At 37.9% G+C, this 19,414-nt stretch overlaps 1 protein-coding gene across 7 annotated transcripts in view; it reads left to right on the plus strand.

The window, feature by feature from the left end:
• Positions 1–19,110, plus strand: part of adgrl2b.1 (adhesion G protein-coupled receptor L2b, tandem duplicate 1) — a 235,089-nt gene extending 215,979 nt beyond the window's left edge. For 3 of the 7 annotated variants that reach the window (NM_001366848.1, XM_087238746.1, XM_087238745.1), the window contains 4 exon segments: positions 2,497–2,665; positions 4,885–5,013; positions 6,940–7,036; positions 17,444–19,110. In NM_001366848.1, the coding sequence (NP_001353777.1) occupies positions 2,497–2,665; positions 4,885–5,013; positions 6,940–7,036; positions 17,444–18,222 (1,174 nt within the window). In that variant the 3' untranslated portion in view covers positions 18,223–19,110. 7 annotated transcript variants of the gene reach the window in all.
• Positions 19,111–19,414: the final 304 nt, after the last annotated feature.

The raw sequence follows: 19,414 nt of genomic DNA on the forward strand, positions 1-19,414 counted from the left end.
AAATGTGCAGGAAACTTCTGCTTTCTTAATTTGTTGCCTTCTATTTGCAAGCAGTTCATTTGGCTTTAATGATTCGTTTGTGAATTGAAGTGAGCAATTGAACGAGATAGCCAGTAAATTAAATAACTCACTGACGGAGAGGAAACAAATTAATAACTTAACATACACTTAATAGACTTCATTAAACATGCATATATGGACATCACCTATATGCTATATAAGTGCAGGTTAACTATGCTTATACACTAACCGGCCACTTTATTAGGTACACCTTACTAGTACCGGGTTGCCTTCAGAGCTGTCTTGATCCTTCATGGCATGGATTTAACAAGCTACTGGAAATATTCCTCCGAGATTTTTCTCCATATTGACATGATAGCATCACACAGTTGCTGCAGATTTACATATGATGCTAATCTCCTGTTCCACTACATCCCAAAGGTGCTCTATTGGATTGAGATCTGGTGACTGTGGAGATGGCACCAACCACCATGCCTCGTTCAGTCACTTAAATGCCCTTTCTACCCCATTCTGGTGCTCAATTTGAACTGCAGCAGATCGCCTTGATTATGTCCACATGCCTAAATGCATAGAGTTGCTGCCATGTGATTGGCTGATTAGAAGTTTGCGTCAACAAGCAGTTGGACAGGTGTACCTAATAAAGTGGCCGATGAGTGTATATAATAGCTTTACCTGTTAATATCTATTAGTTACTAGTTATTTAATTTAAGTTATTGGTAACTGATAAAGTTGTGGTGACTTATAACTTTAAATTTTCTGATTTTGGTTGTAATATAGTAATGTGCACCTTTTGAAACAATAATTGTGAAAAGCACTATACAAATCAACTTGAATTGAATTGAGCCGATTTTCTTAGCTCCTCTCTTTTTAACCAATGCTAGGTGTAGAGACAAATTAAATAAGTAAAAATTAGTGTAAAGATGAACGTTCTGTCATGATTTACTCATTTACCTTCAAGTGTACTAAGCCTACTTGCCTTTCTAACTTCTGTCGAACACAAAGGATGATTATTTGAAGAATGTTAAAAACTGGTGCCAAGCCCTGCACTTGCAAAACCAGTTAGAATCTGAAATAAAAGTAATAATTTTCCATCCGTCTAATGTAACTAGAGAAGAGTCAAGCTTAAAATAAGAAAATTATTGAAACGTTTTGATAATTTTTTAATGAGATGCTAATGGTCTAATCCGATTTAATGATCTAAGCTAAGCTAAGCTAAAAGTGCTCCCACCAGACCCAGAGATAATCTCAATGGATTAAAAAAGGGTGAATTTCAAGCCTGTTTTATAAATAGTTTTGTTTTGTTTCTTTTATAAGTGGGGTTTTCCTTTAACAAAGTTTGTATGGAGTCTGATCAGTCTCATAAATAATACTGTAATGAAGATTACAGCTCCGGAGAACGGAGACTGCCATCTTTACCAAACTGAGAACAAAAGTAAAACAATATGTCCGGGCCTGGTCCTCTCTCGGCCTCCTCTGCCATCGTTCCTCTTCTTATAGTCCAGAGCACCTTCCGTGGGATTCGAGGCCGGTGTGCGCCACAGGTGTCTCCACTTTCGCGGCGGCCTCATTCCGTTCCCACGGCTCTCGGCCCCGTCCCCTCGCCAATATATAATCCATACATCCACAACACAATTCACATTTACAAAGTGCAAATCACAAATTCAAAGCGAAATTATTTGGCGAAAATATTTAGGATTTTTACTTGTGAATTCACGAATTGTGTATTAAATGGTGTATTTATGTTTTGAATATACAATTTGAATTTTGTAAATGTGAATTGTGATGTGTGTGTAATAACTTTATTTTGTGAATGTATTATTTTTGAGACTGATCTGGCTCCGTTAGCTTGTTTTAACATGCATTTTAAGAATATGAATAATAGTGGACGCTCCCCAAATCACTTTCAAATCAATATGTCACAGATCAATAGGTATAGTGTGGATAAAGTAGTCCACAGCAGGCTATCAAATGCATTAAAGGAGACCTATTAAGTCCCTTTATTTTACAAGATGTAAAATAGGTCTCTGATGAGTGTGTGTGTGAAGTTTCAGCTCAAAATAGCACGCAAATAATGTTTTCTAACTCTCTTAAACGGCCCCTTTTAGACTTGTGGTGTTTTGGTGACTGTCGCTTTAAATTCAAATGAGATTTTCAAAAGAGGGCGGAGCTACAGATGCCTGTGTGCCAGCATAGAGGCAGAATTAAACAACAGGACTAATATCCTATGCTAATAAGAGAGAGATAATCACTAGTGGGCGGGGCTTTCCTCCTCTTGTGACATCATACAAAGGGAGAATGTCAATCAAAGTGTTTGTGCAGACTGTTTCTATCAAGTCTGATTATAAACAATATAATTAATCAATTTTTATCATTAGAAGCGCAATATATTCACACTCTGCTGTGTCTAAACTTCATATAAAAGTGATTCCTGCATAATAGCTCCTCTTTAATAATCAAAATCCTGTGATTTTTCAGCTCCTGGGTGTTCGGTGCTTTTGCGCTGCTCTGTCTGCTTTGTCTGACGTGGTCTTTCGGCTTGCTGTTCCTGAACGACTCCTCGGTGATCATGGCGTATCTCTTCAGCATCTTCAACACGCTACAAGGGATGTTCATCTTCGTTTTCCACTGCCTCCTGCAGAAGAAGGTAAACCACAGCGCTTTCTTCATGCTGCTGAATGTGTTTATTGACATGTATACTGCATTTAATTAAACTTTGGACACACAGTACTGAGCAGAAAGGGTCAAGGTTGTTTTTTTAAAAGCTTTGCTGATGGAAATATATCAATAAAAGAGCATATAGATAACCTTTGAGACCCTTTCAGGACATTCACAATGCAAAAAAGCTCAATGAATTGTGGGTAAATGTGAACGTTTCACACTGAGAGCCAATCGAACGTCCGTCGGGTTAATGGAAACCAAAAGTCACACGAGCCAGACTTTTAAAGCGTGTTTATTTGGTTGAGTTTTAGATGTGAATGAAGACGCTTGTGAGTTAAATGAGATTAAACCCATAAACTGTGTTTGTATTATACGGCGTGTATCGCGCTTCCCTCTGGGTTTTTAATTCATTTCAAGGAATATTAAATCCTGTTTTGCGCTAATGAGAAAAGCGGCAACATCTGTCTGCTGTCTGCATTTATGCAGCACATATGCTGTGTTTCACTATAAGTTCAATCCAGTTCTTTAAAGGGCCATGAAACCCCCTGGTTTCAGCAGGGTGTTTTCACACCTCTACTTTGGAAAAAGTCAGAAAAGTGGGCGTGTCTCTGTTTAGGGGGGAGTGTCGGAGGAAGAAAAGTGGGATGGTGTGGGAGTGTCTATTTGGGCACGCGCGAGTTTCAGAGTCAAAATACACACACACACACACACATACAGGAGAAAGTGATGGTGTTTAACCTACATGGACATCTGTAGTCGAATTATTTGCCAAATTATTTAATGGTGGACTTTAACTGCAGTTTGGTTCTTTCATTCAGGGAATTCATTCATGCCCCTCGCGACAAACGAGATATTTGATTCGAGGATCTGCTCTAAGCGTGTATTTTTCATGCAATGTTTGATACCGCACGGCGAATGAGAGAAAAAAAAACTCAGCATTTCCTGGAAACTTTGATGCACACGACAGGTAGCGTCAGAAAGCCGCGTGTGTTATTCCGGTCACAAAATGCGGTGAAAATCCTACACGAGGTTAAAGTTTGGTTGTGGTGCTAACATGTTTACACTCGGTGCAATAGTTTGTTAGATACGAACAAACTGAATAAACAAAGAGCACTGCTCACTCACTTACCAAATCTGTAGAGACAGGACAATCACCAGCAACTAGAGCCGCGTCTTTATTAAGAGGAGACTACAAGCGAATCCGGATCTCAGCGTTTGCAGATGAGAACAGCTCTCAGGTAAACAATAATCCTCCTTAGACACGTAAGTTATTGTTGTGGAGCATCGTGTACACTGTTAATCCACACGTGACTCCAGCTGAGCTCTCACAGAGAGAAAATGAAAACAAAACTTCACTGCAGCAAACTATAAAAGCAACACTTCACGCTTGTTTTGCCAACACAACGTGGCGTCTCTGTCGTCTAAACACTGTGACAGTAATGAATATTAATGTTGCACAATAGAGTGCCCTGATTGGTTTAAACCAAGATTTACTCATGCATTAATGCAGCACACTGTAAGACGTAATAAGACTCACTCTGGCACAGACGTCCAGTCTGCACGCTGGAATACTCGCTATTATCTCATGACCGTGACGCAGCTTCAAAAATTAGTTTCAAACCGGAAGTACGAATTACCTTGAAATAACGCAAAAACAACCAAAATACACTTTTTAGTGAAATATAGGTGTCCTAATAGTGTTTTTAGCAGTGTGGGACACATATACCACTGTCAACAGCTCAAACACATGTGTTTTGGTGTTTCGTGACCCTTTAACAAAGCCTTGTTTTATTATTACACACTCGCCGGCCACTTTATTAGGTACACCTTACAAGTAACCGGTTGCCTTCAGAACCGCCTTAATCCTTCGTGGCGTAGATTCAACAAGGTAAACAGGGGTAAACAAAGAAAACACGCAGATTCAGCTTGGCTTCGCTTTCACCGTAATTCAGGAAACATTTCATGTCATGTCCAGAAACAATCTCTATCTCCAGAGGCAAGATACTGTGGGTGCTTGAGGCTCATTTGTACTATTCTTAGTCTCGTGGAAATCCAAGCACAGCGTTTCAAACATTTTCACAATATAAAACTACATAGATAACACAATTTAGAAAGATATATATATAGTTAATATGTGTCTGGTTTGACTGTGTGTCATTTATACTTTCCTGTGTGGTAAATATCTGCTTTTGTGTGTGTTTGCAGGTGCGTAAAGAGTACAGCAAGTGTTTCCGTCAGTCTCAGTGCTGCAGAACTCATCCATCTGAAGGACCTCACAGCGTCAACAAATCCTCCGCCTCCAGATCCACCGCTCGATATTCATCTGCCACGCAGGTACATCTGCAACCCTATACATCTGACTAGTCCAGACAAACAAATAAACAAATCAGCTACTATAACCTAGGCATTTCTGTGTGGAGTTGGCATGTTCTCCTCGTGTTGGCGTGGGTTTCCTCCGGGGTGTTCCCACATTAGTCCAAACACATGCGCTGTAGGGGAATTGATGATCTTAATTGGCTGTAGTGTGCTTGTGTGTGTGTGAATGAGTGTGTATAGGTGTTTCCCAGTGCTGGGTTGCGGCTGGGAGGGCATCCGCTGCGTGAAACATATGCTGGAATAGTTGGCGGTTCACTCCGCTGTGGCGATCCCTGATAAATAAGAGAGCTGGAGCTTGTCCTGCATTGAAATCCTCTCATCTGAACCCTAAATGTTTCCGGAAGCGTCTGTACTGGGAGAGTTTTGCACAAGAGTGTTGTTTTGGCTGCTCTTGAGTTGTGATTGTAATTATTGTGCAGAATCTTAAGCAGCAGCAGATAATTAAAGTTGTTTACCAGACATTTAGCATGAGTCTTTATTCCACACGCGCCGCTAATAGAGCCTCCAACACCGACACTACAAAGCTGCTTCATGAACATGATCAGTGTTAATCAGTGTGTGTGTGTGTGTGTGTGTGTCTGTGTCTGTGTCTGTGTGTGTGTATGTGTGTGTACGCGTGTGTGTGTGTGCGTGTGTGTATGCGAATGTGTGTGTGTGTGTGTGTGTGTGTGTGTGTGTGTGTGTGTGTGTGTGTGTGCGCGCGTATGCATTTTTGTGTATGGGTGTGTCTGTGTTTGTGTGTATTTCTGTGTGTGTTCTTGTGTTTGTGTCTTTGTCTGTGCATGTGTGTGTGTCTGCGTGTGTGTGTGTGTGTCTATGGCTGTGTGTTTGTTTCTATTTCTGTGTGTGCTTGTGTTTGTGTCTTTGTCTGTGCATGTGTGTGTGCATGCATGTGTGTTTGTGTGTGTGTGTGTGTGTGTGTGTGGGTCTATGGCTGTGTGTTTGTGTGTATTTCTGTGTGCATCGGTGTGTGCGCTGGTGTTTGTGTCTTTGTGTGCTTGTGCATGTGTGTGTGCATGCATGTGTGTTTGTGTGTGTCTGCGTGTGTGTGTCTATGGCTGTGTGTTTGTGTGTATTTCTGTGTGCATCTGTGTGTGCGCACTTGTGTTTGTGTCTTGATCTGTTTGTGCATGTGTGTGTGCATGCATGTGTGTTTGTGTGTGTGTCTGCGTGTGTGTGTCTATGGCTGTGTGTTTGTGTGTATTTCTGTGTGTGCTTGTGTTTGTGTCTGTTCACGTGTGTGTGCATGCATGTGTGTTTGTGTGTGTGTGTCGGGATGTGTCTCTTTTTTGTGTATTTGTATGTGTGTTTGTGCATGTGTGTGTCTATGGCTGTGTGTTAATGTGTATTTCTGTGTGCATCTGTGTGTGTGCTTTTGTTTGTGTCTTTGTCTGTGCATGTGTTTGTGTGCATAAATGTGTGTTTGTGTCCATCTTTGTGTATTTGTATGTGTGTGTGTGTTTGTGTCTGCGTGTGTGTTTGTATTTGTTTGTGTATATGTGTGTCTGTGTGTATGTGTGCGCATTTGTGTTTGTGCATGTCTATGTCTCTGTGTGTGTGTTTGTGCAATTGTCTGTCTGTCTGTGTGTGTGTGTGTGTGTGTGTGTGTGTGTGTGTGTGTGTGTGTGTGTGTTTGCGGGCGTGCATGCATGCATTTGTGTGCGTGTATGTGTGTGCATGTGTATATATATGTGTGTATCTGTGTGTGACTTTGTCTTTGTGTGTGTGTGTGTTTATTTCTGTGCGTCTGTATGTGTGTATCTGTATCTGTGCATGTGTGTGTTTGTTTGTATTTGTATGTGTGTGTGCGGTTTGCGCATGTGTGTGTGTGTGTGTGTGTGTGTGTGTGTATTTGTATGTGTGTGTGTGTGTGTGTGTCTACAGAGCCGCATTAGAAGGATGTGGAACGACACTGTGAGGAAACAGTCCGAGTCTTCCTTCATCTCTGGCGACATCAACAGCACTTCCACTCTCAACCAAGGTGACGCATCAAAACTGACACACACACACACACACACACACACAAACACACACACACACACACACACACACACACACTTATAGATATTTTTATGGGCTTTACTCTGCTTTATTACTGACTATGGCACTGATACAGTTTTATGAGATGCTAATGGTCTAATCCGATTCAATGATCTATGCTAAGCTAAGCTAAATGTGCTACAGTCAGACCTGGAGGTCGGCTGAATGGAATTAAACATGGTAAAACTATTATCAGTCAGTCTGTAGCCCTGTTTCCTGTTTTCCTCTTTCTTTATTTCTATAGCAGCTTAACATAGAGGTTTTAGTCAAGTTTAGTGTTTTCCTGAAGCTCAGTCTTTTGCTCTTCTTCTCCTCCTCTTTTTATGTGCTTCACAGGAATGACGGGCAACTATCTGCTAACTAACCCTCTCCTCAGGCCTCACGACACTAACAACCGCTATAACAACCTTCTGGCTGAAACCATCGTGTGCAGCACTCCTTCTCCTCCTGCTTTCCACTCTCCAGGTGCTCCACGGCCCAATCCCAATACTATCTGATATTCTTACGCATGAATTCGCTTTTCCCTTTAACAGAGTTAGTATGGAGCTAGATCAGTCTAAAAAAAAAATACATTTACAAAATATAATTCATACATCCACATTTATAAAATCCAATTTGTAAGTGCAAAACACGATTAATAAATACACAAATTCAATTCGTAAATTTGAAATATGATTCTTAAATACACAAACAAATTCGTCAATCCCAAATATGATTCGAAAATACATAAATCCAATTCGTAAGTTCGAAACAATTCTTAAATAAACAAATCCCAATTCGTAAATTCAAAACAAAATTAGAAAATACACACATCTAATTCGTCAATTCGAAATGTGATTCATAAATACACAAATCCATTTTGTAAGTTCAAAACATTATTTGTAAATACACAAATCGAATTCAAAAATTCAAAATATGATTCAAAAAGACACAAATCTAATACGTAAGTTCAAAACACAATTTATAAATACACAAATCCAATTTGCAAATTCAAAACACGATTCGAAAACTCCAATTAAATTCGTAAGCTCAAAACACAATTCGAAAATACACAAATCCAATTCGTAAATTCAAAATACGATTTGAAAATACACAAATCCCAATTCGTCAACTCAAAATACGATTTGAAAATACACAAATCCAATTCGTTAATTCAAAACATGATTTGTAAATACACAAATCCCAATTCGTCAACTCAAAATATGATTCGAAAATACACAAATCCAATTCTTAAATTCAAAATGTGATTCGAAAATACACAAATCCCAATTCATCAACTGAAAAAACGATTCGAAAATACACAAATCCAAATCTTAATTTCAAAACACGATTCGAAAATACACAAATCCAATTCGTAAATTCAAAATACAATTCAAAAATACACAAATCCAATTCGTAAATTCAAAACACGATTGGAAAATACACAAATCCAATTCATCAATTCAAAACACGATTCGAAAATACATAAATCCATTTAGTAAGTTCGAAAAACGATAAAAAAAAATACACAAATCTAATTAATTTAGTGAAAATAAAATTTATTTATTGGATTGTATATTTATGATTTTTTACTAAATACTTATGATTTTTTACGAATTGGATTTGGTAAATGTGAATTGCGTTGTGGATGTATGAATTTTATTTTATATGTATTATTTTTAGACTGATCTTGCTGCATACAAGTACACCTCGAATAAACCCTGGAAACAGCAGTCTATGGGAAATCCGTTTAGCGGATATGATGCACAACAATGATGCTATATGATTTCAGTATCTGCAGCTGTATCCCTTCTAGACTGTTTATTGAAACAGTGGTTGCCTAGTAAAAAGCACAGTGCACTGCTCTTTACCAATAAAAAGGCAGTGTGTTGCGTTGCACATTTTCAGAACACATTTGGTGTGATCGGCCCTAAAATAACATCGTAAAACTCTCAATGCAATCAAAATGTAAAAATCTTCAAATCCCATCGCATTATGAGGGGTTTACACTGATAGCCTTTCTTATAAAAGTCATGCGTGCACTGTAAAATCCTTACTGCTGTACAACATTATTTCGTTGAACCAAATGAAATCTTCTTGTCATTTGAACTTAACTCAGTCAAAATGACTTAAAGTAGTAAATTAAAATTATGTGCTCTTTAAAATAAGTTTACGTAAACATAAGAACGCTTGTTGTCATTGACTTTTTTGCAGTGTGAATTCAGAGTTTCACTCGTTCTGTAGTTTACATGGATTTAGCTTTGTTCAGCGCACAAAGAGAGAGAGAGATCTTTAAAAGCCTGATGTTTGAGTCTGTTCTCAGCAGGCCTGTTTTTTACAGAAAGCGAAGGTTATGATTTGATGTTTTCTGTCAAAACGATGAGCTTCACACGCAGCCTTGATGGCTTCAGATCTGCACACAGCAGAAGAAAACAATGGCAGAGATATTTGATGAAGCAGACGGCGAGTGAAGGCTTCCTGCGCTAAATTATCCAACCTCAGGTCTCTTTGTTTTATTAATCTGAACAGGCTGGATCACAGTGAATGTTGCGTTACCCAAATAAATCACGTTCATTCACTGCCACTTCAGCTTTGAAACACAACTACATGCTGATCTGGATTCCTCTGACCTGCTAATACTGTATGTAATACATGTTTTGTAGATGTATATATACACACTGCCTGACAAATGTCTTGTGGTGGATCCCAGTTGTAAGAACAACAAATAATAACTTGGTCATTCGGAGAAGTGTCAGAAGGTGGATTCCTCTGCTGAATCATCTGTTGAGCTGCATCCCAATCATCACCAGGGCGTCCATAGATAATAATAATAACTGATTTCTCTTTGTCCCCTGCTGAGAAATCCAGCTTAAACCAGCCTAGGCTGGTTGGCTGGTTTTAGCTGGTCGACCAGGCTGGTTTTAGAGGGGTTTTGGCCACTTCCAGACTGGTTTCCAGCCATTTCCAGCCTGGTCTTAGCTGGTTAGGCTGAAAAATGACCAGCCAAAACCAGCTTGACCAGCCTGGTTTAAGCTGGACATAGCTGGTTTTGGCTGGACTCCCAGCTTGGCTAGGCTGGTCAAGCTGGTTTTAGCTGGTCATCTCCCAGCCTGACCAGCTAAGACCAGGTCAGCTAACATGTCAACCATCATACTTCAACTATGTATACATGCAGTGTATAAACCAGGTGCTCTGTTCAGTTTAGTGGACGCCATATAATGAAAGAGACTGAGCATGAAGTCTGTGTTTCAGAGCTGACAGCAGCGTGAATGCATGGAGTCAGAAAACACACACAAAGGAAACACTCTGCAGTGCATCTGAGTCTAATTGCATCATTCAGGGCGCAGAGGAAGAGCGTTTTTCTTCTGCATTCGCTCACACCAGCCCATTGTAAACATGCCTGGACCGAGTTCACGCACGCTGTAAATTCACAAAGATTTAAGGCTGGCTTTTCTCCCAGAGTTGCTGCTTTCCAGCTCGTCTGACAGTTTTCTGTCTGCTGGTTCTCCAGACGCTCTACCTGTCTGGATTAAACACATGCAGATGACCTTGGCTGAGACGCCGTGTGCTTTATTTTGATGCTCGTTCCACATTATGAAAGCACAGGCTCCATATTTCATATCTGAACGCAGTTGTTTTTCACAGCGCTGCTATCTTATGTTTATTTCAGACGTTCTGAACTTTAAATTCATCCCGTGCTCTGCATGAAACCGAGTTCATAAATGTCTGATTTTCTCCACTTCTTTTTTGCTAATTTGTTTTTTTTTTCTTCCTCCGTCTAATAGTGATGATATCAGAGTTTTGTGCTGATGTGTAATTACCACTCGAGATGTTTCTGCATTCTCCAGGCCTGAGCTGAGATTCATTTTAATATTGTTTTTGCTTTGCAGCCGTCATTTATATTTCCTGATGTTCATGTTCAGGACTATACTGAAGTGAAATCATTCTGGGAAATGCTAATCTCATGGATTAAAAACGCTTCATCGCTTACGCATTTCATTAATGACACTGAGTTTTACTGAATCGCTGGCTGAAACGAGCCAAACTTGGATTTTTAGGATCTTGTTGGGCAGCGTTTATGCAGTCAATCCATTTAGAAAACACTGAAGTCATACTGAGGCTACAACAACAGCAAAAATCACTGCTTCACATCACAAACCGGACCGTGAATCACATTTCAAATATGAATAGTAATTTTAAACACCTAGCAAAACCATAGCAACCACTCAGATCACCCTAGCAACCATTTAGCGCACCATAGCGACCACTTAAAACACCCTTGCAATATCTAGCAAAACCTTTGCAACTACTCAGAACACCCTAGCAAACACCTAGCAACATCTTGGCAACCACCTAGCAACCACTCAGAACACCCTAGCAACCACTAAAAACACCATTGGAACCACTTAACAAAACATTTGCAACCACCTAGCATCCACTCAGAACACCTTAGCAACCACCTAGCAACACCTTGGTAACCACCTAGCAGCCAATCAGAACACACTAGCAACCACTAGAAACACCCTTGCAACCACTTAGCAAAACATTTGCAACCACCTAGCAACCACTCAGATCACCCTAGCAACCATTTAGAGCACCATAGCAACCACTTAAAACACCCTTGCAACATCTAGCAAAACCTTTGCAACTACTCAGAACACCCTAGCAAACACCTAGCAATATCTTGGCAACCACCTAGCAACCACTCAGAACACCCTAGCAACCACTAAAAACACCCTTGCAACCACTTAACAAAACATTTGCAACCACCTAGCATCCACTCAGAACACCTTAGCAACCACCTAGCAACACCTTGGTAACCACCTAGCAGCCACTCAGAACACCCTAGCAACCACTAGAAACACCCTTGCAACCACTTAGCAAAACATTTGCAACCACCTAGCAGCCACTCAGAACACGCTAGCAACCACCTAACAACCCCTGGGAATCACCCAGCAGCCACTCAGAACACCCTAGCAACCACCTTGCAACACCTTGGCAACCACCTAGCACCCACTCAAAACACCCTAGCTACCACTAAGATCACCCTTGCAACCACTTAGCAAAACATTTGCAACCACTCAGAACACCCTAACAACCATCTATCAACACTTTAGCAACCACTTAAAGCACCCTAGCAACCATCTAGCAACCACTAAGAACACCCTAGGAACACATTGACAACCGCCTAGCAATCACTCAGAACACCCTAGCAACACATTAGCAACCACCTAGCAACAACTTAGAACTCCCTAGCAGCCATCTATCAACACCTTAGCAACCACTTAAAACTCCATAGAAACCTTCTAGCAACCACCGAGAACACCATAGCAACATCTTGGCAACTACCTAGCAATCACTCAGAACAACCTAGCAACACATTAGCAATCACCTAGCAACACCTTTTGTAACCGTCTAGTAACCACACAGAACACACCAACAACCACCTAACAATACCTTAGGAACCACTTAGAACACCCTAGCAACACATTAGCAACCACTTAGAACACCCTAGCAACCACCTAGCAACACCTTAGTATCCGCCTAGCAACCACTCAGAACACCCTAACAACCATCCAATAATGCCTTAACCACTTAAAACACCCTAGCAACACCTCAGCAACCACCTATCAACCCCTCAGAACACCCAAGCAGCCACCTAGCAACCACTAAGATCATCCTAGCAACACTTTGGCAACCGTCCTGCAGTCACTTACAACACCCTAGCAACACCTTTATAACCGCCTAGCAACCACTCAGAACACCCTAACAACTACCAAACAGTACCTTAGCAACCACTCAGTATACTCTAGTAACTGCCTAGCAATCACTAAGAACACTCTAGCAACCACCTAGCAACACATTGGCAACAACTAAGAACACCCTAGCAACCACGTAGCAAAACCTTAGCAACTGCTTAGCAACCATTTAGAACACTAGCAAAGTTTAGCAACCACTCAAAACACCCTAGAAACCACCTAGCAACCACTCACATCAGTTTTTAATTTAAAACTTTCAAACTTTGTTACATAAACCTAAATCTATTTTTAAACTTGAAACTACTTTAAACAACTTTTAAACTTTAAGCTACTTTAAACCTAAAAAAACTTATTAGACTCGTATAAAAAAGTTAAGTCATTTTTAAGTACTTTATTTAAGTGTATACTGACGTTGTAATGCATGATGACGACACTTTTGAGTAGTAAAAATGTACAATAAGTTATAATTTACAATTCAGTGTCCTGCGAGCTTTGGCCAGTTCGATTCAGATTAAAACTTTTAACTCAAAAATCAAATCAGAAAAAGAGCCGATTCTTAACTTCGCATGGACATTTTCATGCAAGCATTCGTTTATTGGCTTTATTTATTCACGAAGGAAATTCAGATGGTTCAGGCGCTTGTACTTTTCCAGGCTTTGATTTTCTCTCACTTTAGTGTCTCCTTTGCTGGAAGTGTTTTTAAAAGCCGTTCTCTCACTCTTTTCTTTTGGCTGCTGGGCAGTTCTCAGGTCAGACAGCCTGAGCAGACACACATGATGTGAGTGTTTGCACGTCTGCGATCTGTGACCGGCATCATCTGTGTATGTGTGTACCATCAACACGCTTTCGTCTGTGCGCACCTTACTGCATGCATCTGGCCTTCATTTCATAATGCTTGCGTTTACATGTGGCTGAAATCAATGGTGATCTTGTGGGTTTTTGTTTGTTTTTTGCCGACATTCTGTATGTGCTATATTTTTTTTAAAACATCAGTGTTTCGAAACACTTAATATATGATTTGTTTTGTGTTTTTTTGTTGTTGTTGTTTTTTGCTGTCATTTTCTCTGTGTTTTATTGTTAAAACAGCTGTTTTTCGAAGCACTAAACAAAAATTTTTTTTGGTTGTTTTTTGTCGTTATTCCCTCTGTGCTATAGTGTTAAAACGTCAGTATTTAGAAACACTTAACGTTTATTTTTTTGTTTGTTGTTTTTTGTCGTTATTCTCTCTGTGCTATAGTGTTAAAACCGCAGTATTTAGAAACACTTAACGTTTATTTTTTTGTTTGTTGTTTTTTGTCGTTATTCTCTCTGTGCTATAGTGTTAAAACGTCAGTATTTAGAAACACTTAACGTTTTTTTTTTTGTTTGTTGTTTTTTGTCGTTATTCCCTCTGTGCTATAGTGTTAAAACGTCAGTATTTAGAAACACTTAACGTTTATTTTTTTGTTTGTTGTTTTTTGTCGTTATTCCCTCTGTGCTATAGTGTTAAAACGTCAGTATTTAGAAACACTTAACGTTTATTTTTTTGTTTGTTGTTGTTTGTCGTTGTTCTCTCTGTGCTATACTGTTAAAACGGCGGTATTTTGAAACACTTCGTTTATTTTTTGGCTTGTTGTTTTTTGTCGCCGTTCTCTCTGTGCTATACTGTTAAAACGTCAGTATTTCGAAACACTTAACGTTTATTTTTTTGCTTGTTGTTTTTTTTCGCCGTTCTCTCTGTGCTTTACTGTTAAAACGTCAGTATTTCGAAACACTTAACGTTTATTTTTTTGCTTGTTGTTTTTTTTCGCCGTTCTCTCTGTGCTTTACTGTTAAAACCACAGTATTTCGAAACACTTCGTTTATTTCATAATAATTTTTTGTCATCAGTCTCTCTCTGCTATACTAATTAAACGGCTGTATTTCGAAACGCTTAACATTTATTTTTGTTTGTTGTTTTTTACTGTCGTTCTCTGTGCTATACTGTTAAAAACGTCAGTATTTCGAAACACTTAACGTTTATTTTTTTGTTTGTTGTTTTTTGTCGTCGTTCTCTCTGTGCTATACTGTTAAAAACATCAGTATTTCGAAACACTTAACGTTTATTTTTTTGTTTGTTGTTTTTTGTCATCATTCCCTCTGTGCTATACTGTTAAAACGTCAGTATTTCGAAACAATTAACGTTAATTTTTTTGTTTGTTGTTTTTTGTCGTCGTTCTCTCTGTGCTATACTGTTAAAACATCAGTATTTCGAAACACTTAACGATTATTTTTTTGCTTGTTGTTTTTTGTCGCCGTTCTCTCTGTGCTATACCGTTAAAACATCAGTATTTCGAAACACTTAACGTTTATTTTTTTGTTTGTTGTTTTTTCGTCATTCCCTCTCTGCTATAATGTTAAAACGTCAGTATTTCGAAACACTGAATATATGGTTTAAATTATTTATATTGGGTATGCATTTGACTTTTCTCCCTGAATATTTATTTATTATTGTTGTTATTATTTATTTTGGCATGTAAAAAGCCTTATGAGAAACAAGGGATAGTTCACCCAAAGTTCTAATTATTTTATTACCCTGGTGTTCTAATCATTTATATGCTTCATTTTGTTTTAGATCGCATGAGAAATTATTAAAAATAGGTCAATAAATAAATATAGAATGCGTCCAGCCTGTGCTTGTTCATGTAATAGCGCTAAACAGCAACGTGAAGAAAAGTAAAAACTATCAATTGTGTTGTACATTCTGTAGGTGTCCAAGAGGGTTTGCTGAAAAAATCAAACCCAAGTGTAATAGTTTATTAATGGAAAATCCTGACCTTGACCGTCTTCATCCGCGACATTAGCAGTCCAGTTCATGCCTGACTGAAAAAGCACACGAGTGCACTGTTGATAAATAAACTGTTAAATAAACACTGATCAAAACACGGCATGAAATACAATGCCTTCAATCTCTCTTCAAAAGCTGTAATAACACATACACTTAATACATAAATACACTTCATTAAACATGTACACTTGAAACTGCAGGTTAATGATGTTTATATCACAACTTGTTTGATTGCAACTTTAACTTAATTAGATGGTAATGCAATAATGTGCACCTTTTGTAAAGCTGCATGAAGCAATAATTATTATGAAAAGTGCGATACAAATACACTCGAATTGGATTGAAGTAAATGTCACTATTATTAAGAAAAGGAAGAAAGTGCATGGCGTGTAGTTTGTATTGCATTTATTCTGTGCTTTTGAACGAGGTTGAAGACAGACTAATGTGAATCATTTTAGTATTATTTGATTATTAAATGCATTCGATTTAGGTTTGATTTTTCACAAAACACAATAATAAACAAAATGGACCTTTTAAAAAGCTTGATCCTATTTGCTAATAATAATAATAAGTATTATTATTATTGTTGTTATTAATAGTAATATTATTATTTTTTATTTTATTTTAATTTTATTTTTTATTATTGTGAATTGTATTATTACTATTACTATTTATTATTATTATTATTTTATTATTATTATTATTATTATTAACATTATTATTATTGTATTATTATTATTAATTATTATTATTATTGTATTCTATTATTATTATTATTTTTGTATTCTATTATTATTATTAATTATTATTATTATTATTATTATTATTATTATTGTTATTATTGTTATTGTTGTTATTATTATATTATATTATTATTGTATTATTATTATTATTATTATTATTATTGCTGTTATATTATTGTTATTATTATTAATAATAATATTATTAATATTAATTTTATTATTATTTAATATTATTATTATTGTTGTTGTATTATTATTATTATTATTATTATTGTATTATTATTATTATTATTTTTATATTATATTATTGTTATTATTATATTAATATTATTATATTATTATTATTATTGTTGCTTTTATATTATTATTATTATCATCATTGTTGTTGTTGTTGTTATTTGTATTATTATTGTTATTGTTATTATTTTTATTGTTGTTATTATTTTTTATTGGTATTATTATTATTATTATTATTATTATTATAGGGACAAGCAAGAGCTGGTTGTTGTTGTCATTTGTTTTTATTGTAAATGTTCTCCGAAAAAGAAAGAAAGGCATGCAACATTATAATAACAACAAGTTCTGATTTAATTTTCACTTTTCACTATAATTTTAATGGTATAAATAACTAGGGATGCTCTGAAATTTAGTTTTCCTCCGTTTTCATTAAAACTATGGTGCACCACACTCGCCGGCAATGTTCAGTGCTGGTTTCACTCTCCTTCTAGCCATAGTCACTGTGCGATGTGAAAGCAGCTTTCAGACAGGGCACAGAAAGCAATGCGCTATGAAACCCATTCATTTCATTTAAATTCACTTCTTCATTCGATATGTTAATTATTATTAAAGTTTTTATAGTTAAATTCACTTCTTCACTCGATATGTTAGTTATTATTACAATTTTAGTTTTCGAATTTTCAGTTTCGGTTTCTGCACATACTTTTAATTTCAGTGCATCTCTATAAACGGCATAATATTGCATGTCAATACATGTTCTGTTCATTTATTTCCAGCAATTTATTCCCGATACTGATTCATTATTGGTTTGTTTTGACTTCCAGGTCAGCGTTCGCTTAGCAACAGTCGTGATGTCAGCACAATGGACACCCTCCCTCTGAACGACAATTTCAACAATAGCTACTCACTGCGGGAGGACGACTACGAGGACCCGGCCATCACCTGTCCGACCGGATGCGAAATACGCCTGGACGATGCTGCATTTGAAAAAATGATCATCTCTGAGCTGGTTCACAACAATTTACGGCCTCGCAGAAACCAAAGCAGCTCCAAATGCCAAGCGGACAGAAATTCGAGTCCTCAGGAAAACTGCGCGGACATCGACGAAGGTGTCGGAGACAGAAACGAGTGCGAAAACGCTGAAACCGACACCTCCGCTATGCCTTTGTCCTCCTGCCATCCAGCAATGGAGCTTTTACTTCTTAACCCGAACCACCGGGAGGCCCTTGAGGTCCCGCTTTTACCCCAACGAACTCACTCCCTCATTTACGCCTCCCAGAAAGTCATCAGGCCACACAAAATCAGCAGAGACACTCAACAAGATGAGGGAGAGGTCAAAAAAGAGGATGATTTGTCACCAAATAACAGGGACTCCCTGTACACAAGCATGCCCAATCTGAAAGACTCGGATCTCGTCATCGGAGAGGAGGAGAATTCCCCATGCTCGTCCGCTCAAAGTGAAACCCAGGAACAATGCTGTAAGAGTTTACCAGATCTCGGAGACGGGAGTCCAGCGATGTCCTACTATCAGATTAGCGCTAGCCTTTCACTGGAGGCTGAATCTGCCAATGACGGACAAATGCAGCTTATCACCAGCCTCTGAGCCAAGAATGTTCATTCTGCATCTCATATTTTTGTCTGTTCGGCCACAGATGAGAGGACTAGTCTAAGGCACAATCGCGTTTAATTTCTCTCTTCTTGATTTTATTGTTTTGGTTTTGGTTTTTTAATAAATATGGAGTCGACTTTCTGCTCAAACTCTTCGACCGAAGTGGAGCAGAAAGTGTTTGGCGTCATCTACATCCGCCGAAAGCTTTGTACAGTATACTGTTTAAAAAAAAAAGACAAAAGAAACATGCCGATGTCTGACCTTTGTAGAACTCTGAACTAAAACACACACACACAATCTCCCAAAACATTTTGCAGGTGATTCTGCAAATAGCGAATGAGTGATTGATCTGAGCAAGAGACTGCGATGACAGGAAAATGTAAACGATATCCCAGACTCAGGCCTTATATTTTCTCTATTGCACAAAGAGCTGTTGTACGAGCGGCGACTAAAGAGCATATATTTTGCAGTACTCTCGGTGTAAAGAAAGCCCATAATCACCACATGATGTGCTCAGTTATGGATTTTACCAGGAAAACAAATGTATTTTGCCAATGTGTATGTACAAAAAAGTGAAAAGCTTCCTTATTTTTTTAGCGTAACGGAAGCGGCGTCTTGCACAAATTTGCAGTGAATTGGACTCATCTGTTAAAACGAAAGAACGAAATGCTTTGAATTTGTCAGGGATCTCGTCAACTCGTCATATCTCAGTATTTGGCACTAATTTATTGTACGAAGTATGAAGTGAAAGGGTTTGGAGCTCGAGTGGGTGTGAACAGGAACTCTGTTGATGTTCATTTCAGTCTTTTCTAAGAGCCCACTGTGGTTGCAGATGTACATTCAACTCTTGTTTGATATCGAATAAATGTGACAAATTTTTTATTTCTTGTTTATTTTCTTGTTTCTTTTTTATTACACGTATTTTGTTTTATTCGTCGTGCATGAAAGTGACTTATATTCAAGTTATTTTCAACACAAAACAACTATTTACAGTTGAAGTCAGAATTATTAGCCCTCCTGTTTATTTCTTTCCCTAATTTCTGTTTAACAGAGAGATTTTAACACATTTCTAATCATAATAGTTTAATTACTCATCTCTAATCGCTGATTTATTTTATCTGGCATGATGACAGCACATAATATTAGACTAGATATTCTTCAAGACACTAGTATTCAGCTTAAAGTG

This window comes from Danio rerio, chromosome 2, assembly GCF_052040795.2.
Source record: "Danio rerio strain M-AB ecotype USA chromosome 2, GRCz13ab, whole genome shotgun sequence".
Classification (NCBI taxonomy): domain Eukaryota; kingdom Metazoa; phylum Chordata; class Actinopteri; order Cypriniformes; family Danionidae; genus Danio; species Danio rerio.